Raw genomic sequence first — 27,307 nt, 5'->3', positions numbered from 1 at the left:
TTCACACTTCACTAGTCTGTGAGGCTCAGGAAGAGCAAACTACTTGGCCCCAAAACATGCTATTTTTTTTGTTTATTTTATACAGAAGAGTTACCAGAAATTATGTTCCGGTTAATTTTGGGATGCGATTCTTAAAGAAACTTACTGGTATTGAGTCTAGTTGTTTGATGCAGCCTAACTGTGCCGTATCCTCCCATGCTATTTATAAGTCTGCTAAAGTGATGCTGCTGTTCTGAAGTTGTAATTGGATTTATATGACTAATTGTTTCATATTAGTACTGTGACTGAAGCAGAACCATGCTTCATGGGTTTTGTGTGACAGAAAATCGGTGCAGCAAAGAGTTAGCTTAATTTTTTTGAATCAGATTACATCTTTTGAAAATCATTCTGCCCTTCACAAGAGCTTTTTAACTCTTGCTGAAACGGAACACGAATGATAACATGTAGTTTACATGTCTTATTTCTGTAGCTATCAGATCTGTTATCATGTTGGTGTATTTGTCGTCTATCTATTATCATGTGTGTCTATCTGTTATCATGTGTTGGTGTATCTGTTATCATGTTGGTGCATTTTAACGGCTTCTTCATACTCTGAAATTGTTTTCAAAATGCAGGGATGAACCGTAAAATCCATTATTCACTGGTGAATTCTGCAGAGGGCCAGTTCTCTATTGATGAATACTCTGGAATCATTCGTTTGGAGAAGCCTTTGGATCGAGAACTACAAGCTGTGTACACTCTAACTTTGAAGGCTACAGATGAAGGTTTACCTAGAAGACTGTCTTCAACAAGTAGTCTTATAGTTTCTGTTCTAGATATAAATGATAATCCACCTGTATTTGAGCATAGAGAATACAGTGCAAGTGTATCAGAGGACATTTTGGTTGGAACTGAAGTTCTCCAGATCTATGCTGCAAGCAGGGACATTGAAGCCAATGCCGAAATCACATACTCGATAGTCAGTGGGAATGAACACGGAAAATTCAGCATTGATTCAACAACAGGTAACAGATTACAACTATGTGTGTACTTTAGGCTAACCAAGCACGATGCCATATAGTGTTCTACAGTAATTCAAGCGAATAGGTGATATATAATCTGTGCATCGTCCTGATTGTGAAGCCAGCACTGCTGTCTGTTCCCCCATTTTGCCAGCGTGCTTACTAGAGGAGCACAGCAAAATGTAGAGTAGGAGCTTCATTTGTTGCTGCTGTTCATTGTTGGTGGAGTTAGATTTATTTAGCTGACAAGAGTAAGGATTTCCTAGCTGGAATACTCACAGCCCTGGGGGCAGAGAGGTTGGAAAGACATAAATCTGTAATGATAGAGGCATAATAGTCTTCTCACAAGACCTATATAATCAGAAAGAGTGGCTAGAGTTGGTGAAAGAAAGATCGGAAATAAAATTGGTTGGGGAAAATTAGTCACTAGTCCACAAAGACAGTAATCCTGCAGGAGTCTGAAGTGGCATGAGAGGTCAGAATATTCTGTTCAGTCATGTAACCAGCATGAGAGTGAAGATTTTAGGCTTGCATATTAGTCAGATTTAGTCTCCACAGAACCTAAATGCTTCCTGAGAATTTTTCCTTATTAATGACAATTTTAAAAAATAAAAAATAAAAATCAATGTACACCTCAATTTTAGCCTTGTTTTCTAATGTAGTTCTTTTTCTAAAGTTAATTTCTGGTGCAGTTTGATTTATTTAATAAGCTATTTGTCAAACCAAAATAAAAACCTCATAATATAATAGTGCAGTAATAGAACAGTTTGTCTAAGGTGGTTTTTTGGTTTTCTGTTTGTGTTTTTTTCTTCCCTAGGAGCCATTTTTATCATTGAGAGCCTGGATTATGAAAGTTCCCATGAGTACTACTTGACAGTGGAAGCTACAGATGGAGGCACACCTTCGCTAAGTGATGTAGTAACAGTGAACATTAATGTAACGGATATCAATGACAATACTCCGGTGTTTAGCCAGGACACGTACACCGCAGTAATCAGTGAAGATGCCGTGCTTGAACAGTCAGTGATTACAGTACGTGGTGTTGGTTTTTCTTCCTTTGAAATGCTCTGTCTTGACAATCATATTCTCAGTCTTGGAGGAGTAAATATTGAAGATGGATATAAGTGAACAGATAGATTTGCCACTGAGTGAATTGAAAATTTATTTTTGAAGAAGTTGCAGAACCAGAGACTTGAGATGCTATGGAAAAGCAGGTGATATTTTGTGGTATATTTGTGTTCTCCTCAAGAGAACATGACTTAATTTTCAGAAGTAGTTCAGGAAATTAAGTGGTGTTGGTATGTTCTGTTTGGATGGCATTTCTCCTGAGAACTATGAAATGTGTTAGACCAAAACAGCTGTACTCCTCTTCAGGGTGAGTTTATCTGAAAGGTTATAGAGTCTATTTCAGCCTGTTTTAAATGAGACTGTGATATCCCTTAGGTTATGGCCGATGATGCTGATGGACCTTCAAACAACCGCATTCACTACACAATTATAGATGGCAACCAGGGAAATCCTTTTACAATTGACCCTACCAGGGGTGAAATAAAAGTCACTAAACTTCTAGACAGAGAAAAGGTAAGTTTTTGATGTTTTTTGAGCAGTTGGGATTAATTTAGCTATGCATAATTGAGGACCACTGTTTTTAAAATTCATAAATTATCATTTCATGTTACAAAATGTAACATAGCTGTATTTATGTCAGTGCTTTTTGAGGGTCGGGAGGAAGAGAAAGGATTAAATATATGAAGGCAGGCTTTCTGGGGAGTTTGCACTAAAATATTTCCTCCTTAAAAAACCCAACAAAAGTATGAGTTTGTTACTTTTTTTTTCTTCGTGAATGCTTTAAATTTTTTTTATTATTTCTTAGATTTCAGGATATACCTTGACAGTTCAAGCTTCAGATAATGGAAGCCCACCTAAAGTTAACACAACCACAGTTAATATTGATGTTTCTGATGTAAATGACAATCCTCCAGTATTCTCAAAAGGAAACTATAGTGTTATCATCCAGGTAAATACAGATAGTGAAGTAGTCAATAATGTTATTGGAGTGTTAACTTGTGACTTGAGAAATTCTGTAAGATACGATAAACCTAATGCTCTAGTTTTATTTTTCTATATTTTTGATTATTTAAGGTTTTCAGTGAGACTGCTTACCTGAGTAAGTGTTAAGGGTTGCAAAATTCATATTGTGCAATCTGTTTGGAAATTTATGTTGCAAATTTAGCATGTTCTTTTTTCATGTGTGTACAGGTATATGTGTGTGTATATATATATGTAAATATTTTTGCATTTGTTTTTAACTTTTTTAGCATTATACAGATAGGTTAAAATACATAATAATTTTTAATTTCCTTTTAATCTTAGAGTTGCTGCTTAGAAAAAGATACTTTAGGTACCTGTTACAGTGAAGCACGTGTGGTGCACTGTGGCACGTAGGCCAAGACTTAATTCCTATCAATCTTCTCTGGGATCAGGAGCAGGTAAAACAGGAGTAGTATCTTATATTCCTGTGTACTGATCCCTTGGCTGATTTGGCACCTTAGGATGGTGGCAGTGGGGCAGATTCTCCAATGGCTGGTGTGTACTTGTGTCATTCAGAAGACGCTCTGCTAAGGCAAAGGTAGCAGAGGCAGCATCTGTGCTTCTTGTCTTCCTGAATTCAGTGGAGAACAAAGACCTTTATACTGGTAATGTAATTGAGCTCAGTCCCTTGGGTCTTTTTGCTGTTGCTGGTGTCCGGCCTTGTACAGCAAATAAATGGGGATCAGGCAATGTTATCTGGTGCGCTGTGCCATCCCAACATACTGCTTGTGTTTGAGTAAGTGTACATGACTTGTAAAGGTGGCTTTCCAAAAGAGGACAAAGTGATTCATCTCTACTCGGTGTACACAGCGCATGCAAGCAAGATGTCCTGGGTCTTGCTTTTTTCTTTTTTTTTTTTTTAAAAAGCAATGGATTTGTGTGTTTGTTGTCAGAGGTATTTTGCTTTCCACAGTCACAATGGTTCTTGAAGTGAACGTTAATGAATGAATTCCCTAAAACTGTAGACAGTATAGCCAATGTCTATAATGTTTTCCTCAATTAAAAAGAAAGACCTTGTGTTTTATAGTTCGTTCATATTAGCCTGTCCCAGTATGAGGGTAGCTGAGAAAAAGCTGGAGGAGTTGCCCAGGAATGCTGGTGTGCATTACTTAGATATTGGAGATGGAAATATTTGGACCTAGTTGGAAATCTGCTTACTTTAAAAGTGTTACTTTAGATGTCAAAATGTAAATATTTGCATTCTAAAATGATGGTCCTTGTCTATTTTGCTGAGGAGGTAAAAAAGCATCAGCTGCAATATCTGATAATTAACTTGCTCTCTAAGAACAAAGAATATGCATGTTATTAGGAGTTTTTGCAACTGTGAAAGGATAGCATTTGGTTATTGTTTTGCTTCACAATAACACTTCTGCTTTTTTTTCCATTTAAAAAGAAAAAAATATATATAAAATTAAGTCAATACAGTATAACATGAATATTCTGGGAGAGTTGTTATAAGCCTTAGGTAGGGTTGTGTGTGTATCAGATACACAATAAACCAAAGTATGTGAAGTGTCTGTGAAACTTCAGGCTTCCACATGATGCAAATTTTAAACCCTGTATTTAATATTGTAACTGGACTGTGGCTGTAGCAACCACAACTGCAGTCCACACTAATTAGGGACACAAGGGGTCAGATGGAGGAGTGTTTTTCTAGTCCTCCCAGCAAAAGCACTGGAGTATTCTTAGCAGGTGTTTTAGCTAAATTTGAAATCTTTAATGACTTGGTAATTAACCTACAGTAATCTTAATTCAGACCAAAAATGGAAACTATTAAGTTTCAGGGATAAGCTACCTAAAAATACAATACAAGGTTTTAAAAAAGAAACAAAGTTAAAAAATGTGCACTGCCTTTCTGCTTTTACTGTTGTCATCATTATTCTCAGAGAGTAGTATTTTTACTTAAGCAATATTGTCATTTTGATTTTTCCTATACCGATTAACTGTTTTGATAGTGATTAGTTTGTTGTTTTTGTTTTGTGAAAAAGGAATCAACGTCAGGCTACAGCTTCAATTATAACAAAACCAATCTAACTTTGTTATGTGTTTATAGGAAAATAAGCCTGTTGGATTTAGTGTGCTCCAGCTGGTGGTGACAGACAAGGATTCGTCTCACAACGGCCCTCCTTTTCTCTTCACCATCCTGAGTGGAAATGAAGAGAACTCTTTTCAGGTTAACCAGCAGGGAGTACTGACCACAACTGCTGCACTGAATCGCAAAGTGCGAGATCACTATTTACTTCATGTTAAGGTAGGATGTGCTACCTCTGTTTTGCATAATTAGTCTAAGTATTTAGTTAACTTTTTCCCACTCTGGCCAAATCCACCACACTTTCCTCCCTACCTCTTGCCTTTCTTTTACAAGATCCTGACATCCCACGTAGTCGTTTGAGGTATGTCCCTTGACATAACACCTTAGAGACAAAATCTATTGGTTTTAAATGGAAATCTACAGTAAACTTAATTAAACTCACGGTATGTGTAAGGTGTGAGTGAAACATTACTTGGGTGAGGGGTCTTGATAAGCCCTTTGCTTTTCACATGGAATGCTGGAGAAGCCAGCAGGGACAGGTCCCATGAGCCACCTACCATTGACTGCAGCCTTCCTCTTGCCACTCTTGCTTTGACCCTTGAAACTGTGAGCTGGGCTGGAAACAAGTGTCTTGAAAATTGCACATCACAACAATACTGAAACATTCTTCGATAGTGCCACATCCTTTTTCCAACGGCAATTGAAAACACCTTTTTTTTTTTTTTCTTTTTTTAAGTTTAGAAAACCAGGTCAGTGGACTTTGTCATGGCATTGAAACTTGCAGCACAGTACATGGTGATCTTGGAATCTTGCAGTGGAAAACATGGATAAAACTCAAAAATTACGCTGAAATGCTATAATATATGCCTATGTTTGCCACTGTTGTACAAAAAGACAAGAGGGTGTCCAAAAATCAAGGTTACATTAACATAGCTAAATTCTCTAAAATACTTTTATTGTAACTTAGTATAAGGAAAGTTTAAATTAATTTTTTAAATCTTATTCAGTTCTTTTTAGTTTAGTTATAAATTAAGGAGCTGTGAACAGGAGACTTAAAATTGGTAGTCTAAAAACAGCTGCCTTAATTCTTAAACTTCATTTCTAGATTTGTGTTTTAAGAAAAATTTTTACTTTTTACATGAGGACTTTATGTCAATATCAAAATTATTCTCATATGTAATATTGCAGACAATTACTGATAAACCTGTTTCCTGAGTTTTAGAGAAGTATTGTCTGCATTAGTGTGTACTGAATTCTGTCCACATTGGGATAATAATTGTGATGTATTTACACAGGCTCTCTTCTCTTTGAAGAGGGAAAAAAATTCCTACGAGTACTGTCATTTGCTGGTTGAGTTGCTAAAACGTGTTATCAGGAGCCATCAGTGTAAGAACCAGCATAGATAAAGGCTCTATTTAAATGTAGTTTAGTTTAGGGTTTGAGAATTGAGATTAAAACGGGAGCAGGGAGGTATATATCATTTCTCTGTTAGCCATTTTTTTTCCTCAGTAGTAATCTGCTAAATAGTGGTGGGACAGATTAGCTTTCGAAATACTTAAGTAATGGCTCTGTTGGCCTTTCTAGGCTACATGAACTCGAAAGAGCAGTAGAGCTGGGCTTTGTCACACTTGCCTAATAAACTTTCCAAGTTCTATACCGATCCCCCAAAGTCACCATTTTGTTTAGGGAAGATGAACCAGCAATGTTTCTTCTTGTGTGTGCAATTGATGTATTAAAAGCTTCATATGTTTTTATTTTATATTTTCCCTAAGCAGTAACTAAGTGCTATTTATCTATTTTGCTTCTAAAACCTATTCATATGAACGTATGCACAATCACATCTGTTTTGCGTAGACTTACACTATTTTTGTCAAGTTTCATGATTGAGCTCAACTTTTGGCATTTCCTAATGTGCCTATCTTTTCTTAAGCATGAGGCCTGTATCTGTCACCTTTCTCTGGTTGAAATTGTGAAATTTTTTTATTTCCAAGCCACTTATTAGGCTGTGGGATGCTTGTAAACAGCCTGTTGGTAATTCAGCTGTCTTCTCTTCGACATAGTACTTGAAAAGTGCCTTTTTTCTAGGGAATGAATAAAGGCCATTTTAACGGCATCCAGTAGCTTAAACAAGTATCTTGAAACAAATGGAGTCATTTAGAACAAAGGCTTCTCAGGGAATGTAAATCATTAAAGCAAACTATACTAATATTCCTTTTTTTTTTTTTTTTTCCCTATGCTGTACTACCCAGTCACAGTATTGTGGACCTATCTAATCCCTTGATGTACAAGTTAAATTCCTTGCCTGGATTCTGGAACTATGTCACTGTCTTTTAATTGCCATTTGTCATCTTATACTACGATAGCTGTTTTTAAATAGACACAGTGCTATAATTTGTTATTATCTTCTCCTTAGTGAGTCACTATACATGAGTACGAAGGCATCTAAAGTTACCATTTCAGTAGCACAAGACTTCAGTTCCAGCGATACACAAAAATAGATACATGACTTTTGTGGAAAACTATTTTTCCTCTGTTCATTTAAAAGAAAGTTGTTTTTTTTTTTTTCAAAGGCTGTAGGAAGGCATCTTCTCAAGTTTATGCTATGTTTAATTCCTGCACTTTCATCTTGCAGCTCAGAAATTAATGGCCGTGTATGATCTCTTGTTACTTGTTTTTCATTTTTTAACTGACCTTCACTGGTGTGCTTTTCAGTATTGACAGCCTTCACCTTAGTCGGTTTCAGAACGAATTGCTGAGACAGAGGTCTTCTTACATTACAGGCATGTTTTCATTAAAAGGCAAAAACAAAGCAAAAAACACAACAAAACCCACAAACAACCTCTTCTAAACATACCCCATGCACCCACTGCCACCAAAAAACTTAACGTGAGCCTTTTTATTACTTCACATTTCTGGTTTTAATAGAAATAAGGATTTATATTTGTTGTCCCAAACAGCCACCTACACGTGTATGCCACTCACATTTGCTTTCCCTTTCTCTAAAGGAAATAGATTATCCATTAACAAATGTCTCACAGCATTAGTGTGTGAAATCTTCAGCTGTGAGTCATATAGTCCTTTGTGCCACTCTCTGAAGTCTTTAGTTTAAAACCACAGCAGATTTTTACATATCTGCACTGTTGAAAAATCATTTCTCCTGGGACTCTTCTTTCCTACTTGCTGTCCATTTGTTATAATTTTACTTGCCTGTTTATTTTAAACCCTATCTTGTTTCCCTTGCGCTTTTCTCCTGTAGGTAAACTGCCTGCCTTGTCTTGTTTCCAGGCAGAAATCTAGGCAAAACAAAACTTCGCCAACTTGAGCTCTCTCTCTCTTCCCTTATTTATGTTTGGGTAACTAGAGGGCAAGTTTCTAGTCATGCCTGTCTTGTAGAGTTAGCAGATGAAGACACATAGTTCTAGGAGACGTGCATTACTTTTTAAAAATGCCACGATTATGTGCACATCCACAGATTACCTTGTGTCTGAAGTTTTTCCTCTTTGGCTTAAATTTGTATGAAAAATCAAAAGCAGCTTCTCTGCATAGCTCTTCTAAGCGTGCCAACTACCTGTAGTCACTGTAAAATTATTGTAGAATCTTTTGAACAGTGCAGCATGTCTTCTGCCTTCTGAGCCCTGTGTATCCTCTCTGCCACTTCACACCTCTCTAATTCTTTTTTTGCACATTTTAGCCTCACTTTCAGTAACTGGGAGAGGGCTCTGGGAAAACAAGTAGATGGAAAACAATAACAGAGAAACAGGGAAAAAAGCCTAAACAAAACAAGGGAATGCTCTTTTCTCATTTTTCTTCTCTTTTTAGTCCCCTCATCATACAATAACAGTGTATGCTTTTGTCAAAAAGGGGTGGAGGACAGGGGACGTGGTGTTTTAAAATGCTTTAAAATTGAATTAGGCAGATTCAGTTAAAGACAATTAGTTTAATTGTCTGAAGTAAATACCGTTAAAGATGTTGTTTTTCTCTGTGTGATCAAAATCATGAAAGACAACATAATTAATTGTAACTTTCTACACGTATTGTTTTCCTTTGGAACTAGTGTTTAGCAATACTGCATTTAATTTTCTTTAGACCACTACCTAATAACTGTGGTGAAGCATGTTGTAAATTTCTAGTGCATGACTCATTTGAAGCTTATAATGTGTTCCCATGCTTGAAATAAAAAAGCTTCAAGCACCATCTGCTGTCTGAAATCAGACAGCACTTCCTCTAAAAGCACCAGAAGTGTTAGTAGCTTCCTGGGATTTCCACGGATTAAGAACACTGTAGCCTTTTAATCTTGGAAGAAGCAAAAATGTGTTTGTGCCTGCTTATATAAGCTTTTAAATATTAACTCTTATGTCAGGATCTGTGTTATGAAATTTACATAAAGCATTTTCCTTTAGGAACTTTTTTTTGGTGGAAAAATATCAATGCTGTTTAAAGTAGGAATATCTACAGTAGAATTTGAGATAAAAATCTAACTCTATCCTCATCTTCCTTTAGGTGGCAGATAATGGAAAACCGCCGCTGTCATCTTTGACTTACATTGATATTAGAGTTATTGAGGAAAGCATTTATTCTCCAGCAATTCTACCTCTAGAAATCTTTATCACAGCCTTTGGGGAAGAATATTCAGGTGGTGTCATTGGAAAAATTCATGCAACTGATCAAGATGTTTATGATACTCTGACATACAGTCTGGACCCCAAAATGGAATCCTTGTTCTCCGTCTCCAGTACTGGTGGCAAACTAATAGCGCATAAAAGGTTAGATGTAGGACAGTACCTCCTAAATGTCACCGTTACAGATGGAAAATTTACAACTGCAGCTGATATCACTGTACACATCAGACAAATCACACAAGATTTACTAAATCACAGCATTGCAATACGCTTTGCAAACCTTGCCCCTGAAGAATTCATCGGTGATTACTGGCGCAATTTCCAGAGAGCTTTAAGAAACATCTTGGGCGTGAGGAGAAATGACATCCAGATTGTTAGCTTGCAGCCTTCCGATCCTCCTTCAAATCTTGATGTCCTCCTGAATATTGAAAAGTCTGGTAGCTCTCAGCACCCAATGAGAATTTTGCTCCACAAGATAAACTCTTCTGTGCCTGACCTAGAGGAGATTTTAGGTGTCCGGATAATTGATGTTTTCCATAAGCTTTGTGCAGGCCTAGATTGTCCTTTGAAATTTTGTGAAGAAAAAGTAACGTTGGATGAGAACATCATGTCAACCCACAGCACAGCTAGATTGAGTTTTGTCACTCCCCGTCATCACAGAACAGCCGTTTGTCTTTGTAAAGGTAAGAAAAATGGTATCCTTGAAAATACTGCTCTGGTTTTGAACAGCTGTAATCCACAGAGGAAAATCTATATTACAGGGCAAGATTAAGAATTTCCTGTAACCCTCACTGGAACATTTGCGTAATTTTATTCAGAGTTAAAGAGTAATTCTCTCTTGTCTCATTACCTCATTTTAAGAGTTTACATAATATAAGCTTATGGGAGTGGATTTTTTGTTTATAGTTACACCTTCATTTTCCATTTTATGAAAGAAGTTCCTTTTTATTGTTGCCTATTCTAAATTACCAGCCGTTTTCAGTCCTGTATGTCCGAAGGTAAGTTCTTGCCAAGTACCTGAGTACTTACTGGTTTCTACTTAGAGGAGCAGTAGCCTACACAGCTTCCAGACTTGGCTGGGACTAACAGGGTGAACCAGGAAATAAATATTCATTGATACATGTAGATTACAGATTTATAACAGAAGAATTTGTCTTTAGCTCTGTGAAAAACAACATTGCTTTTTAAAATCTTGACAATGTTTCTCTGTGAACTTGCACACCTTAAGTAAATATTTAAAGGCCATTTCTGTTTCAGAAAATACACACTTCTCCTGCTCTCCTCAACCCACTCTAACCATGTATCTATATGTTGGGTTTTATGGTGTAGCTTTCAGCTACTGTACTTGAGTGTCCCTTTTCACAAAATACTATTACCTCCAACTGAAGAGAAATAATGTATTTCGTTTTACAGAAGGGAAATGCCCCCTGGTGAACAACGTGTGTGAAGGAAACCCATGCCCTGAAGGTACCGAATGCTTAGGAGATCCAAAGGAAGGAAAATACATCTGTGTTTGCCAAGACAGCAAAACTGGACAGTGCCCTGGTAAGAAATTACCACTAAAAATCTCTGTGTAAAACTGTATTACCTTCCAACTACAAATTTTATTTCAGCCCCGTGTTAACACAATTTATGCTTTTTTGTATTCCTAAGCATCAGCTGGATCTGCTGTGACATTTACTGGGAGCAGCTATGTGAAATACCGCCTCATGGAAAATGAGAACAAAGAGGAAATGAAGCTGACAATGAGACTTAGAACTTACTCTGCTCATGCAGTTGTTATGTATGCTCGAGGAACAGACTACAGTATCTTAGAGGTATAATAAAATCTCCTAGTGCATATCTCCTCCTCTTTACCATCTTCTTACTAGTTTTTGTACCAAATTAAAATCGCGACATCTCCATGGGATTCTTATGATTGAGAACAGCCCTCGAGGCAGAATGTGTTATACAGCCAGGTGACAAACTTGTACAGAATTTTTTTTATGTGTAAAAGGAATTAGTTTTCTTTCAGTTTTGTATTATTTTAAAAACATTTAAAAAAAGAAACCACAACCAAATTATCTATTTTAAATAGCAACTTTAAATTTATTTGCTTATAGTACTAATTAAGTCCATACAGAAAAAGTCTCTTTAGGCACAGGATGAAAGGTCTTTAAGTATTGTAATCTTTGGATGATCTGTGACTTTACTAGAGAAAAATACAAAGTATTTTAATTTAAAAGAACCATATAGAACAAATTGCAATCACTGCGACTGTTTGGAGTACTACATTATTAAACTGCCTTTTATGAACACCACCATTATCCTGTCTCTCCAGCAACCATAAACTTTTATAGGCATCAATATTTTACGCTCCCGAAGTGCGCAGACCATTTGTTGATGCTGTGGCTTTCCTTCACAGATTCACCATGGAAGGCTGCAATATAAATTTGATTGTGGCAGCGGACCTGGGATTGTCTCTGTTCAGAGCATTCAGATTAACGACGGCCAGTGGCATTCGGTATCTCTTGAAGTGGATGGAAATTACGCACGGCTCGTTCTGGATAGGGTGCATACTGCATCTGGTACTGCTCCTGGTACGCTTAGGACACTAAACCTAGATAATCACGTGTTTTTTGGTGGTCATATTCGGCAGCAAGGTACAAGACATGGTCAGAGTCCTCAGGTTAGCAATGGTTTCAGGGGCTGTATGGATTCTATTGTACTTAATGGCCAAGAGCTGCCCCTCAACAGCAAGCCACGAAATTATGTACACATGGAAGAATCTGTAGATGTGACTCCTGGATGCTTAATGACTACCACGGAAGGTTGTTTGAGCAGCCCGTGTCAGAATGGAGGCATCTGCAACGCGCTGTCAAATGGAGGTAAGCTGTGCTATAGTCCTCTGCTGTTAAGTTTTCAAAACTGCTTTTCCACTTCCCTACCTTGAGGGACAAAACATTTGTGAATAATCCATGTTTTCCCAGAGAACTGTGGGAGGCTTGAGTGGGTCAGAAGGCTGTGTCTGCCTGCATTCTAGAATCAGTTTCTTGCAGTGTGAACTAGACAGAGTCCGTCAAAGTGGGGATTTAATCTTCAGTGTCAACACCTGAGATCCTTCCTGTTAACTGCCTACTTTAGATTCTTCCTTTAAAAAATCTGAAATCATTGTGACAAGGTTGAGTTTTATGAGAGAAATGGAACTTGCAATCATATTCAAGAAAACCTTACTGTTAGACTTCATCTATCAATAAAAAGATTTCTATTTCTTCCCATCCTCTCTCTCTTTGAACAGGTAGGTGGGCTGGGAGGATTTTGTCTTAAATCCAGTATAGTTATGTGTGTCTTTCAGAAAGACTGTATTTGATTTCAGGTTACTACTGCAAGTGTGCACCTTTGTTTATGGGAACTCATTGCGATGTAAGCGTCAATCCATGTGCTTCCAACCCTTGCCTTTATGGTGGTACTTGCATCCCGGTCAGTGATGATTTTATTTGCCAGTGCCGAGGACAATACACAGGCCAAAGGTATGTTTGTACGGTTTGTTGTGCCAATAAACCCCTTAGAGAATAGGCTGTAAATGTAACACTGCTTCTGTTCTCTTTTTTAGCTGTTTCCTACTTAAAGCTCAAGCTTTGAAACTCACAGGAGTTAATACCAGTTCCCATGTTACAGCCCCAAATCCCACACCATATACTCATTTGCAGTACAGTAATGGTTCATTCAGGCTTTTCTTATTTTTCTTTTTTTTTTTCTTTTTTGTTGTTGCAGGTGCCAGCTGGGTCCATATTGCAAAGATAATCCTTGTAAAAATAGCGGCAAGTGTATTGACAGTTTGGATGGACCTGTTTGTGAGTGTGAAGCAGGCTTTCGTGGAGAAAGGTGGGTGGTGTTCCACATATTTTTAACAGTATTACTTAGCAGTTCAAACTGGTTGAAATCTGGAATGTTGTTAAAACAGCAGTTTGCCAGGTAGTGTAGTACTGTAGATTAAACATGGCTAGAAGATTTGAGAACAAAGACAACTGATGTAAATTAACCATCATTCCTCTCCATCATTCCTCTGCTCTCTTTCTGTTAGGTGCCTGACTGATGTTGATGAATGCATAGAAAACCCGTGTCTGAATGGTGCCCTTTGTGAGAATACTTATGGTTCATATCACTGCAATTGTAGTCGTGGATTTGGAGGAAAACACTGCACAGACATCGTTCTTAACAAATATGTTTCAACATCTTGGAACATTAGCTTAGCGGAAGTGATTGGGATTATTGTTTTCATCGCAGGAATATTCTTGCTAGTTGTGATTTTTGTTGTTTGCCGTAAAGTGGTTAGTAGAAAGAAAAAGCACCAGCCAGAACCTGAAGACAAGCAACTGGGAGCTACAACAGCTTTCTTGCAAAGACCTTATTTTGATGCTAAGTTGAATAAGAACATCTATTCTGACATCCCACCGCAGGTTCCTGTTCGTCCCATTTCATACACTCCGAGCATTCCAAGTGACTCCAGGAACAATCTTGACAGGAATTCCTTTGAGGGGTCCGCAATCCCCGAGCACCCAGAGTTTAGTACTTTTAACCCAGATTCTGTACATGGTCACCGGAAAGCTGTAGCTGTTTGCAGTGTAGCACCAAATTTGCCACCTCCGCCTCCTTCCAACTCACCTTCAGACAGTGATTCAATACAGAAACCCAGCTGGGATTTTGACTATGACAGTAAGAAATGTTCTTTTTTTTATTATTACTTTTCTGTTAAAGTTGTATGCTGGTATAATTTTAATATGAGTGCAAGGTCTCCATCTATGCCTGTTAGGGTGTAAAAGACATTATGACTTTACTGGGTTTTGAATCTGATGGGGCTTCATGCTCTGTTAAGTTTTATAAAAACGTGTAGATTTCACCCCTAAATTTTATTGACTCTTTTATCTAGAATCTACTAACTGTCTCACTTGAAACGTTTTCTTTCAGCTAAAGTAGTAGATCTTGACCCCTGCCTTTCCAAAAAGCCTCTGGATGAAAAGAGCTCCCATCCTTATAGTGCTAGAGAAAGCATGTCTGAGGTCCAGTCTCTCAGCTCTTTTCAGTCTGAATCATGTGATGACAATGGTACGTAAATTACAATCCTTCTGTACTGCTGCTGACGTTCATTTGTTCTGTCTTTGCATCTATATCTCTTAGTATAGGGCTCACATTTATCAAACATATATTAAATAATAGCTTATTTAATATATATCTGTATTTACTTACGTTAATACTGGACACATAAATTGTTAAAAAATATTTTGCCTATCTTGCACCTCGTGTTAAATTACCTTAAAATATGATCATTTTGCTGTTAGAGTGTTAACAGTGAAAATGCAGCACAAGGTGTTCGGAGCCTTGACTTTAAAAGGTGTTAAAAGCGTGTTCGCATTTGAGAAACTCTTCTAGGTAATCATTAGTTGTCACCTTATGGAAGAATACAGTGAATTTAAAAATGGCCTCTGCACAAATGTGACTTTCACTTTGACGTTCAGCTCAGTAAACAGCTTTCTGGTGTTACAGTTTCATTTGTTTCCTTCTCTTTTTCTCGCTGCAACCTTAGCTCCCATATGGATCAGATCAGTTCTGAGTGAGAGCAGAGTTTAAGGGACTGCTTGTAAGTTTGATTACTTTAGTAATGAAGGAAACCGCATAAAAAAGGAATTTTGTTATAGTAGAACAGTATATTTGGCTTTCACCATGATTGAAACAAATTCATTAAAAATTTTCATACCTTGAAAAAAGCCAACATAAATATATAAATATTTTGATCACAACTCCAATCTATCAAAATATAAACAGCATATGTACTTGTGAGTTTTATTATTTTTAATTGGAAGTCTTTTACTTCTCCATTGTGATGACAGATGCTTTTATAGTCGATATGAATGCATCTGTGTGTTCAGAAACATTTCAGACTGATTGGACAAAGCCGCAGTAGTCTCATAACTTAATTCTCTAAGTTAAGGTGTTTTGACTTGATTCCAATTTCTGCTTTTGTCTCTGTATGGTAAAACGAATTTGAAATTCCTTTAGCTTAGGAATAAAGAACATTCTGCTTCTGAACAAAGTAGAGTGCATTGTTCTTAACAGCATGAAAAGAAACATCTGTGTTAATGATTGGTGAAAGTAAAATAGTATGCTTACAGTACTCATCATTTTATCAGTAGACCTGATATCAACTTTCAACTTTTTTCATGTGGTATTAAGTGTTGTGCGGTACATGTTGGTCTCCCCTCCTTCCCATCCCATTTATTTCATATAGTCTTACATTTCTTGTCATGTATTGGTTACTCGTTAACAATCATTTTAAGAGAAATAGCTGTAGCATCACAGATATTTTTCCTTCCTTCTTTTTTGGTGTGATTCTGAATTTAATAGTATGAAACTTAATCTCCAAGCCATGCAACTAAATTGCATGCGCTTACCTCATCCTACCCTGCAAGAGTAAATCCTCTCTTCCAAAAGTATCTTGGGAAAGGGAAGACATGAAAAATGCATTCATTGTGGGGGTTTTTAAATAAGAATATCACAACCTAAATTTGGCATTCCTACTGGGATGCCACTCTTCACCCACAACTTTAGCTCAGTAACAGAAGTTATATTTTTCTCTTCTACTGACATGAACTAAAATGCTAGAATATAAAAATTTCTTCCCTTGGTCTTCCATGGGGGGCAGGGGGGAATGTACTTTGCAGTCTAAAAGGGGAAGCCTAGTGCAATACTCCTTAATTCACCCAAACCTTTAGAAAAGGCTGCTTCCTTGTGATCTAGGTGAGGTATTATGCAAATGGTATGTTAAAGCAACATTTCTGAAATTCTAACACAACTAAAGCAGCTTTGTATCATGCAGAATTTGTTTCAGGAGTAGTTGCAAATAGACTTTTCCATGTTTATCAAGAATAAAATTCAGGTTTAGAGATTTGTTTTATGTATTACATAGAACTGCTTTCTAGATAAAAAGTAAGTGTATATGTACACTAATGATCTTGCTCTATAAAATAGTAATGAACGGTAGTATTATAGTGGGTTTTTTGTATATTTGTATGCTGTTTAAAGTGATACTAACTATAGGTTTGTTTTAATTTGCTCCTTTTATACCTTTTACAAGCTTCCGTAGTGACTGTAATACACCTTGTCAATGCTGTTGTTGACTCGGTGGAAAAAGAAGGTATATACATGTTTTCATATTTACTTACTGCTTTGGCAGAATAATGCACGTTTGTCTTTCTAGTAATGTATCCCTAGCAGATGGGAGTTATAAAATATTACTTGGACTTTCTGATCAGTTTTAGCAAATAATGTGTTTCTGTTATGTATCTGTTCATATATTCATGTGTGTGCTGTAGCTACCCTGTGGACAGGTTTCAAAGTGTGATTTCTTGGGGCGAGGGGAAAGTTTTGGCATAAGATCGTCTCGGTGGTTACTCTGTTCTGCAAATATTCACACTAAAGCACCGAACAGAATTGAGACAGCATCAAAGGCAGTTACATACGCTACTGTAGATGAAAAACTGGCAGCTCCTGGTTCGTTTTCTTTTCCTACCCACAGTTGTTGGCACCTTGTCCAGCTGAGCAGCACGGGAGTAGTCTGATACCAGTGCTCGCTTCCCTGGTCTTCAGATCAATCTCTCTCTTTAACAGGAAAAAAAAAAAATATTATGCAGTTGAGGTATGTAGGCATACACATCTCTATCAGTTTCTGTAGTTACACTTATTGTCCAGCCTTACATCATTATTTAAAAAGTATATTTGGCCTGTCACACACACACATATTTGTTACAAGTTAGAAAGAGGTGAAGTAAAAGTTTTCCATGAAAATTTACTATTTTCTGCTACCATTTAAGAACTGACCACTCTGGAAAACACAAACTCTTTACAAAATAATAGTGGTAATAAAGGTACCAGTGAGTCTATACAAATCCTAACCAACGTTTTAATTTACTTTATCCTTAAAGTTCAAGTAATGTGCAAGTAATTCACTCCATGACCAGGAGTCTGCAGAGGTTACTTCTGAAACAACAGCCACAGTGTGTGTTTCCTATTTCTTAATACAGACAAGGAAACAATGTAAATTATAGTAAGATTCTCTTTAGTTTGTTACTTTTAAGTAGAACCTGTCTAATGTATGCAGACATACAAAAAAGTAGACAGATGTAAAGACTTAATTATATGAGAGTATTTCATTAATGTGTACCTATAGATCATATTTCTTAGAGCTAAAAAAAAGAAAAATGTCATACGCAGTGCTTAACAAAAGGGGGAATTAGAAAGACTAGAAGAGCCAAAATCTTACGTGGGAGGTATTTCATAGCTTTTCAGATTTTCTCTGAGATTTTAATTGGTAAAGACTATAAATGATGGATGTAGTTCTACATCAAAGTTGAAAGGTATTGCTTGGTGGTTTAGTATCAACTGTAAGATAAATACAAGTATTTTATGCATCATAGGATATTCATAAAGAGATTAAAGATGTCCTGCTCAGCTACTTCTTAACACTTGGAAGTTTTAATAAGCATTCCTTCTTTCAAAGCATCTTAGGTAGACTTCTGCTTTTGACCACTCTCGGTAGGTGCCAGTTTGAGCAGCAGCAATCCTTGCTCAAGCCTTCAGCAAGGTCAAGTTCTAGGACAGATGATCCTTTTTTCCTTTAGCCTCCCTAAGTGGTTCTATCCAAAAGGTATCCTGTAATCATGAACTGTAGCTAGTCTCATTCTTAGGGCAGTTGTAGGCCTGCATTCTCTGCACTCCTCCTTGGGGAAGGTTGTAGCTCTGTGCAAATTAACCATGCTGAGTGCAAGAGGAAATACAGCTCCAGTCTAGCAGATTGTCATGTAGAAAGGTGGGCACAACAGGTTCTAGTTTGTGTTTCTGTGTTTGGTGTTAAAGGCTCTTTGCCTCAGAAGAGGAGAGAACTGAGCTCTTCCCCTTCCTCTATAATACTTGCTCTGAATCCTAAGGCCATGGTCTGCCTATCAGCTTAGTTTTTTTTTCAAAAAAAAAGAAGAGTGTCATCTTCTAATTAGGCTAGTGGTCACATCCTTCTCCTGGAGATAAGGCCAGAAATAGTTTCAAGATCTCAGACTGATAGCACCTCTATTGTAGACAGTATTTTTCTTGTCTGGGCAAGGTAAGCTAAAAAAAAAGAAAAAAAAGGAGAGGGAATCTGACACCCTTGAGATTCAGCCACCATCCCTTCAGTCTTCCAAGAATAGATAAAAGTTTTAATACAAGAATCTTCTTCTAAGCATTGAGAGGTATTGCTCGTCCTTACAGACTTAAATGAGAAATAGAAATTCCTGAAGAGAGAAAAGTTTAAAATTTGTTAGGTAATGCAAGACAGCTTTCTGCTGAGCGTGGGTTGCTGGTGTTGCTGTACAAAGAGAAACCAGTCTCCCAGTGCACAAGGTAAAGAAGCCAGATACTAAAGAGAGAGTTACCATCTCTGCATGAGATACTTCGAAGTATAAATCCCAAGTGTAAGTATAGATGCAGCCCTCTATCAGAAAATGAGGAGGGGATACAAGGAAAGAAAAAAAAAAATCAGGCCAAGTCTTATTACCCTTAGTAGCAGAAGTCCTAAATCTACTACTAGGAGGACTTCAAGCAGACTGGAGATTGCAGATTTTTGGCACTACACAACCATGGCCCAGGTGGGCTGTGCAGTAACTCCGTAGCTATTCTACAGTTCATGTCTAAAAACGAAGGCACCCAAGAGAGGGGAAAAAAAGCCAACTTTAGTTCTGCTAAGTAAACTGGGCAAAAGCAGCATAAACATCATAGTGACAGTCGGTTTTTTTCTTCACATTGGTTCTACTGTTTGATTCCTAACTACAGATGTTTTCTCCTTTTTCTTCTCATTCTGCCACCTAAAGAATCTTTTGCTGTTCCTGACCTCAGCAATTCAAGAGGTGACTTCTGCATGCAGTTCATTGATGTTCACCAAAATATTTCTGTTAATATTTGGTTTTAACACAGACTTAATACCAGTTGCTTGCTGTGCATTTGTCTGCAGTGATTACTCTTTACTAGATTTGCACTTTACGCAATTCTGTATTGTTTACCTTTTTGGTGTTCAGATGAGAAAAATTATTTTTTTTTAATGATATTAGGCTTACATCTAGTTTCCACCAGACAAATACAAACTTACTCAAGGGGAGTTTGCAAGAGAGCATCAAGTTTGGTCATTTATGCATGATTAAGCTTGATTTTCCTGTTTCATTCTTGTATTTGAATGTGGAATGTCTTCACTAATAGTCAAAGACTTTTTTTATCAGAGCTGTGGCATTTACTGTAGAACTAACAGCACTTTGTGAAATTAACTTTACAATTCAGTTAAGGGGTAGAGTCGGTTTAAGTCATCTGGATACTTTACTAATTAGAAATTACATATTTTATGTAAGAAAAGCATGCTGTACATAAGCTAAATATATTCTTAAGAAAAGCAGGCAGCTGTTGCCACCCTAATTGTGACTACTCAGCAGTGACTGATCAAGAATTTAGCTGCACCAGGGAGGCTGTGGGTTCTCTGCTATCTGGTGAACAATTCTGTACCATTATCTATTGTGACAGCACATTCCATAGGTGACCTACAGCTCTTCCCACATTAGATGAGATGTCTAAGAAAACATAAACATTTAAGTGTGAATGATGCAGTATCTAATGCATGGCATAACATAAAGTTGTGTTGAATGTCTTCTGTGGAACGGGGGCAAACTGCTCTCTAATTAACAAATAGCATCCTAATCACAGTGATTGCATTGTCTTAATACATGTGTTGACTTCTCAGTTCAGACTGACTTGAAGACAAGATACTAATACTACTTCTTTTAAAAAATTCACTTTCCAGGTTATCACTGGGATACATCAGACTGGATGCCAAGCGTTCAGTTGCCAGGTATCCAAGAGTATCCAAATTACGAAGTGGTTGAGGAGCCAGCTCCCCTCTACACAGATCCAAATGCCATCGACACAGACTATTACCCTGGCGGTTATGACATAGAAAGTGATTTTCCACCTCCACCTGATGACTTCCCTGCACCTGATGAGCTTCCACCGTTGCCACCAGAATACAGCGACCAGTTTGAATCGATACAGCCACCCAGAGACATGCCAGCCGTAGGTAGCTTGGGTTCTTCTACAAGAAGCAGGCAGAGATTTAACCTGAATCAGTACCTTCCCCATCACTATCCTGCAGACATGTCAGAACCTCAGACCACAAGCAGTGGTGTCAACGGCAGTTACAGAGAACCTTATGCTCCTTACACATTAGGGTACAACAGAGACTTTGAAGCACCCACTGTAGACAACATGTCCATGTCTGTGTATGCTTCCACAGCTTCATGCTCTGATGTGTCAGCGTGCTGTGAAATGGAGTCTGAAGTCATGATGAGTGACTACGAGAGTGGAGATGATGGTCATTTTGAAGACGTGAAGATTCCTCCGCTTGATTCCCAGCAACATACAGAAGTCTGACACGCTCAACAAAAGTGCCTGGACTCCAACAAACTTTTATCAATTCTAGAAGAACTTTCAAGAGCTTTTTTTGTTTTCTTTTTCCCTGCCACAGCAAATGCTTTTTTTTTTTTTCCTCAGCGAGCTAAACTGGCATGGCAGCATTGGATCATGCAGTTCATTTCACTAAATCAGCCTGTTTCCATTTCCTGACCTACTGTATTTGGACAGTTTCAAGATTTCCATTGGCTGTGCCATTTCTGAACATCCTTTTTGTACTTACATTGTCTATGTTAAAAAAAATCACATACCACTTCTCCATGTTAGCATGATGCATATATTTATATAGTTCTAATGCAATTAATTTTCTCCTACTTTTTGTAAATTTTATGTACAGTTTTGATTTTAATAGTTTTAACTAGATTTTGTAGATATTTTGTGAATTTGTTTTCCACTGAAACTAGTGGTGTTAGTGTGCCATTAAAAACTAGCACCTTGACTTCTTATAGTCAGGGCATCACTGTATGTATTCCCCCAAAAACTAAGGTTTGACATTTCATTATTAAAAAAATAAAAATCAACATATTCACCACAGTTCTGATTGTACATAGGTTAGGTCTGATATTTTTCTGGGTCAGCTACATGGAAATGTCTTAAATGGGTTGCTGTATTTTAGAACCATATACATTTTTTCCCTCCTTCAAAAGTGTGTTGGGGACCCTCTACATACCAGTTTAGAACCAAAACCACCATGACACAGTTTTTATAGTGTCTGTATATTTGTGATCCAATGGTCTTGTAAAGGTTTTTACTGAAAGTTACCATTAGCCAGTCTTTCTTACTGACAATAAATTATTAATAAAATACTTTAGCTTTGCTCTGTGTATCTCTATTATATAATATACAATTGACAAAGCATTCGGTGCAGCATTTTTCTGTATATGTTTTGTACTGTATTAAGTTACTTGCTCCAAGCAACACATTTTTCCTCCAAAAATCAAGCTGCAGCTATGTTAGAGATGCTCAACTAGATGGCAGTGTGTGTCTACTTAATGGTGTTCAAAAAAGTAATTGGGCCAGTATGAATAAAGATTGATGGGTATCAAACTTCAGTAGCCTTCTCGGTAGTTTGCATTTTTCTTTAAACATATAATACCAGCTATGTAAATTACTGAGTATTTTTTCTGAAGTCCCAAAAATATATACAGAAAAAACCCAAGCTATTTAAAGCAGTTTCTTTCTTTCTTAATCACCTGAATAGTTACTTTCATGACCAGCTGTCCCTTGATGGTGCACTTTCATGCTGAAATTTCTGCACGACTTCCCAAGTCTTTGATAAATACATTGGAGTTTTTATGCAGTTACATTTCAAGTGCAGTTTCTTGCGTTCAGTTCACACTAGAAGTTTACCTTCAAGTTAAGACAGGATAAAGTTTGCCAGTATATTATCCAGCTGCTGTTCTGACTAGAAAAGAAAAAAAATCCCTTTAACAGTTCTCCAGTATAAAATTTGCTCTGCTGGTAAGCTAAAGAATAAGATAACCATCTTCTCTGCCTCTTGCATGAGAGACACTTAAGTTCAGAATAGATTCCCTAGTGCATTAATGAATTTTTAATACAGCCTCGAATTGTTCCACTTCCATTTTTTTTCCCTACTGTCTCATAAAATTCTGTAGGTACAATATTAGGTTCTCTCAGGGATGAGAGCTAAGCCTAGATCTTCCACCATCTGGGGGTACAGGGAACTAAATTTTGATTTGGCAGTGTGGTTTATGCACAGAATGGCACAACTTCCAGCCTGGCAGCTGTATAGCAGAAGTGGAGGGATTACAGGACAGAGCCAGCACAGACGGTCCTCAGTGCTAACTTGCTCAGGTGCAGTTAAGAACCTCATACGTAAAAAGGCTAAAAATTCAGGGGTTTGAAAGCACATTCTAGCTGTAAGCTGCAATATTAACCCTGATAATTAAAAGGGTTTTTTACATTAGGCCCAGCATTAGCATTTTCTTACTCGATAGCTTTAATAGAATCTTACAGAACTGTGAGTGAAGAGTATCACATGCACTCTGCAGTAGTTAGGATCACTGCTTGAGGCCCATCTTGAGCTACAAAGGTTAAGCTTAGTGGCAGTTCTGCTCAAGATTTCTTAATATCTGCTTCTCAGTAGGAATGAACTTCAAAAGTCAGCGAGAGGAAGACACTACACAGACTTGCATAATTTCTCAGTTGATAAGGACTCCTCATAAAGGTGAAAGCCTGCCCTACCAATACCTTTTCTTAAGTTAATCGTTTACAGCAGAAAGGTCTGTAAACAGATTTTTTAAACTGAAAAGTGTCAAGAACAGGAATATCAATATTTGCGTAGCCTTTTATTCATAGTGCTATGAACTACAGGGTAATGTGGAACATCATGCTAAAAAGGAACACTGTCTTATTACTCTGCAAAAACTCTCTAAGCCAGCTTAAGAAAACCTAATGTTGAAAGTATCAGAATATCCTTTTTTTTTTTTCTCAAGAGCTATGCTGCTAGGCAACATGCAACACCCAGGTTATACTTCACAGCAGAAGACAGCAGCTGTCACTTGTGGAAATACAGGCAGTTCAACTCCACAACAACTTTGCAGCTGGCGAATAAAGCAAGACCATGTTAAACAAATGCTCCCTTTGTGGAAGTATCTAATTCAAGTCCAGTAAGTGCAATTAAACCTGTTACCCCACACAGAGCTACAACAATATACAAGACCAAGCTGGTGACGTTTTTAACCTAGTTATAACACTGATACAGCAGAACAATGCTCTCTGACTCAATAGTAGTCCAAGACATTCAAAAGCATTAGCCAGGTGATTTATTTTAGGAGTTAAACACTTTAAAATAGGGATTTTCAGTGAATTCATACATACAAGTTCTGATAGTTCCTGTTAAATATGTTTTACCTAACTCCTTATGCAGATTAAGTGTCTAAAGACTTCATCTCTCAGTTTTGGGGTAGTTGGCACGTGCATTAACACAGTTTTAAAGCAACACCCATAATCACAGAATAGTTGAGGTTGGAAGGCATCTCGTGACCATCTCCAAGGATGGAGACTAAAACCTGTCCAGACAACATATTCCAGCGTTCACCTGTCCTCACAGTAAGAGTTTTATGTTCAGATGTGGTTTCATGTGTTTCATTTTGTGCCCATTGCTTGTTGTCCTGGTGCAGGGCACCACTGAAGAGCCTCTCTCTGTTTTCTTTACATCTTCTCATCAGGCATTTATAAACATTACTAAATTCCCCCACTGAGCTTTTCTTTTCTGGACTGAACAGTCTCGATTCTCTTAGCCTCTCACATGAAAGAGGCTCCAGTCCCTTAATCATCTTAATTATAATACTCATCTTAATTATAATACATAGAATGGCCTAAGCTGGAAGGGACCTCAGAGATCATTTTAATCCAGCCTCCCTGTTGCCAGGGACACCACCTCTCGACTAGATCAGGCAACACATGGGGACCGAACGGGAATCGAACCCGCGACCTTAGCATTGTTAGCGCTATGCTCAACTGACTCTTTGCTGGACTCTAGCTAACTCTGTCTTTCTTGTACAGCAGAATGTGGAAATGACTTTTTTTCTGTTTTAAAATATGTACGAGCTGGTAGAATTCAAAGTTTTATTGAGCAATTTGAGTCAAATTCATCACTGTTCTGTCCAACCTACATTTTATGTGGAGTGCATAAAATGTCATTTTGCCTTGGAGCAAAGAACAAACTGCAATTCTACCTGATTAATAGTGTTTGAAGTAGAAACAACAGACAGTCCTGTAAAATTTATTTCAGTCAATATTTAAAACACTCACACTTGAAGACTCCAAGATAGAGGCATACACTCGCAGTAAAAAAAACATGGCCAGAGAGTACCAGGATTTGGCCCCTTCCCCAAGATATTTACTCAGATTGTTTCTCCACTGTTCCCTGCTCTATCCATTGCCTCCATGGAACAAGTACTGTCCCAACAACCAAGTCTAAGGAGACCTCCTGCACTGTCCAAGGTATACAAATCTGAATCCACTCAAGCCAAACGAGGTGTTAAATCAGTCTCTAACTGCAAGACACAAGATCTACACTTTTATTGGGGAGTAAGAGGAAGAAAGAATGCACCACCTCTGCCTTGAATATACCTGTAAAGCCCTTGAAGACGGTTGTGAGGATTAGTCCATGCTCTGTCAGGGGTTATGGCTGACACCCATCTGCAGAGACTGTTGTGGAATAGGTGCAGTTCACCGAAGTGCCCAGGCTGACTCCTGACTTTGTGTTCACCAGTTCTGTCCAGATCACAGCCCTGCACACCAAAACTCGGCCATGCCACAGTTCCCAAAGCCTCCAAAGAGCTTCACAGCAAAGCTCTGCACACACTCCACACACAGAAGTCAGACAGCCAAGAGGTGGGTGCCTCAGCCTCTTGTCAGCTCTTGCCAATTTTTAACATGAAACGGCTTTCAAGCCCATGCAAGTCTTCGTAAAAATACTAAAAAGATGAAGTCCCCATTAAACCAAGCACACTGAAGCAGACCTAAATTTTGGCTGTATTTCTCATTCTGCCACAGCTGGAGTGAGGGAGAAAAACTAGAGGACAGTGCAATACACAGTACAGCTGCAAAGCAAGAAAATGAGCTCTTTGATCTTGGAGACAGAAGTTTAAGAGAAAACTTATTAGAATTATTTTTCTTTCATGTAAGGCAAATAAATTTCTGAACTCGCTGATAATCAAAAGCTTATTGATTACCCATGTCCATTGCTAAATCTGATCCATGGATGCATTCCAAACATAGCACAAATTTAGAAACTTCACACACAAAACGAGCATTTGCAGCAGTCACACAGGAGCCAAGGCTACTAGTAAGAACGTGACCTTATGATTGTTACAAGAGGAAATGGTTTCATTTAAAGTTATCAAACCTGAGCCATACGCCTTTCTAAACTTTTTGCTGCAGACAATCATTTCTCAGTTTCTTATACATTTGGAATAGAAACCTCCAGTGTGAGGAAATGCACCAAGAAGCCCAATTATGTGAATGAGTCATACTAGCATTAATCCCCAGAGTACCAACTGGAAAACACGCTAAGCCGGATGAATTGCTTTCAGAGCTTGCATTTAACTTTGAAGAAATACATAGCAAAAGCTTGTACTGCTGCATCAAAAAGTTTCTGGTTTCTAATTTTATATCTTTTTCTAGAGCACTGAGAGTAATTTATAGCATAAAAGCCCAAATACATTCTGTTTAAACAACTAAAACTTTACAACAGCCATATAAATAATAGGAACTTCTGCTCTGAGTTTCACTGGGGTGAGGGGAAGATATCAACTTTGAGAGAAAAAGAATAAAAATATGATTAGCCTGGTAACTTGAGCTTGATTTTATGTATTGAGGTTTTTTTGTATTAAAGCCAAACACCATTCTGTTCCACTGAAATTACACAGAATTCACCTCCAAAAACCTCAGTGTAGCTGTTCAGAAACACCTAGAAAACAGGAGAACAAAGCTTACTTTGCTCAAGTTAGACAATTAAAATGTTTAAACCCACATTTCCCAACGACTATCCAGAGAGCTCCTGCAGAGGAAGCCAAAATGCCACATAATCTGGGCAACAAGAAGATATAGACAAGAGATGCAGCTTGTGTCCCAAGAAAACAAGAAACAAAACAAGGGTGACGGAAAAGACAAAAAAAAAATAATAATCACCAACCCACGCACGCATCCAACAACAACAGCAAAACCCCAAACCTATCAGCTCAGAGCTAGGCATGCACAGAAGCAAAATGTGAGGAATTTTGAAAGTCAGAGAAAGACAGCTACTGAAAGTTGAGAGCAGCTGAGGCAGATGAAGGTTTTCCTTTAAGTCCGAGCAAGCATGTCCTAATGACAGTTTCAAAGTATTTTAGCAGGCCATGTCTTCAGTATTTTACACACATTTGTAGACGCTTCTTCTGATTTAATGTGAGCTAATTCTTGCTCAGTGTGCAAGCTTTCTGAGAGCTAGATGCAGTTACATCCTTCAAGTCCCATCTTACTTTGGGGATAACAAACCTTTCTGGGCTGCCCTTGATAGCCTTCCTAAGGAGGAAAAGAAT

At 37.8% G+C, this 27,307-nt stretch overlaps 1 protein-coding gene across 3 annotated transcripts in view; it reads left to right on the top strand.

Annotated features, from left to right (window-relative positions):
• The window catches only part of FAT1 (FAT atypical cadherin 1), a 96,087-nt gene extending 74,013 nt beyond the window's left edge, over nucleotides 1-22,074 (top strand). Inside the window, exons 13-28 of one of the 3 annotated variants that reach the window (XM_009864642.1) lie at nucleotides 615-1,004; nucleotides 1,819-2,033; nucleotides 2,445-2,582; nucleotides 2,875-3,018; nucleotides 5,146-5,343; nucleotides 9,625-10,426; nucleotides 11,157-11,288; nucleotides 11,403-11,560; nucleotides 12,148-12,610; nucleotides 13,099-13,252; nucleotides 13,497-13,607; nucleotides 13,807-14,447; nucleotides 14,697-14,828; nucleotides 16,855-16,914; nucleotides 19,619-19,654; nucleotides 20,593-22,074. In XM_009864642.1, the coding sequence (XP_009862944.1) occupies nucleotides 615-1,004; nucleotides 1,819-2,033; nucleotides 2,445-2,582; nucleotides 2,875-3,018; nucleotides 5,146-5,343; nucleotides 9,625-10,426; nucleotides 11,157-11,288; nucleotides 11,403-11,560; nucleotides 12,148-12,610; nucleotides 13,099-13,252; nucleotides 13,497-13,607; nucleotides 13,807-14,447; nucleotides 14,697-14,828; nucleotides 16,855-16,914; nucleotides 19,619-19,654; nucleotides 20,593-21,218 (4,400 nt within the window). In that variant the 3' untranslated portion in view covers nucleotides 21,219-22,074. Of the gene's footprint in view, nucleotides 1-614; nucleotides 1,005-1,818; nucleotides 2,034-2,444; nucleotides 2,583-2,874; nucleotides 3,019-5,145; nucleotides 5,344-9,624; nucleotides 10,427-11,156; nucleotides 11,289-11,396; nucleotides 11,561-12,147; nucleotides 12,611-13,098; nucleotides 13,253-13,496; nucleotides 13,608-13,806; nucleotides 14,448-14,690; nucleotides 14,829-16,854; nucleotides 16,915-19,618; nucleotides 19,655-20,592 lie in introns of all 3 variants that reach the window. The other 2 variants (XM_009864657.1, XM_009864649.1) reach the window with 2 other exon arrangements.
• Nucleotides 22,075-27,307: the final 5,233 nt, after the last annotated feature.

Source organism: Apaloderma vittatum, unplaced genomic scaffold (assembly GCF_000703405.1).
Source record: "Apaloderma vittatum isolate BGI_N311 unplaced genomic scaffold, ASM70340v1 scaffold900, whole genome shotgun sequence".
Taxonomy (NCBI): domain Eukaryota; kingdom Metazoa; phylum Chordata; class Aves; order Trogoniformes; family Trogonidae; genus Apaloderma; species Apaloderma vittatum.
Note: the sequence above shows the minus strand (reverse complement) of the source record. Positions and strands in the feature narration are given on the sequence as shown.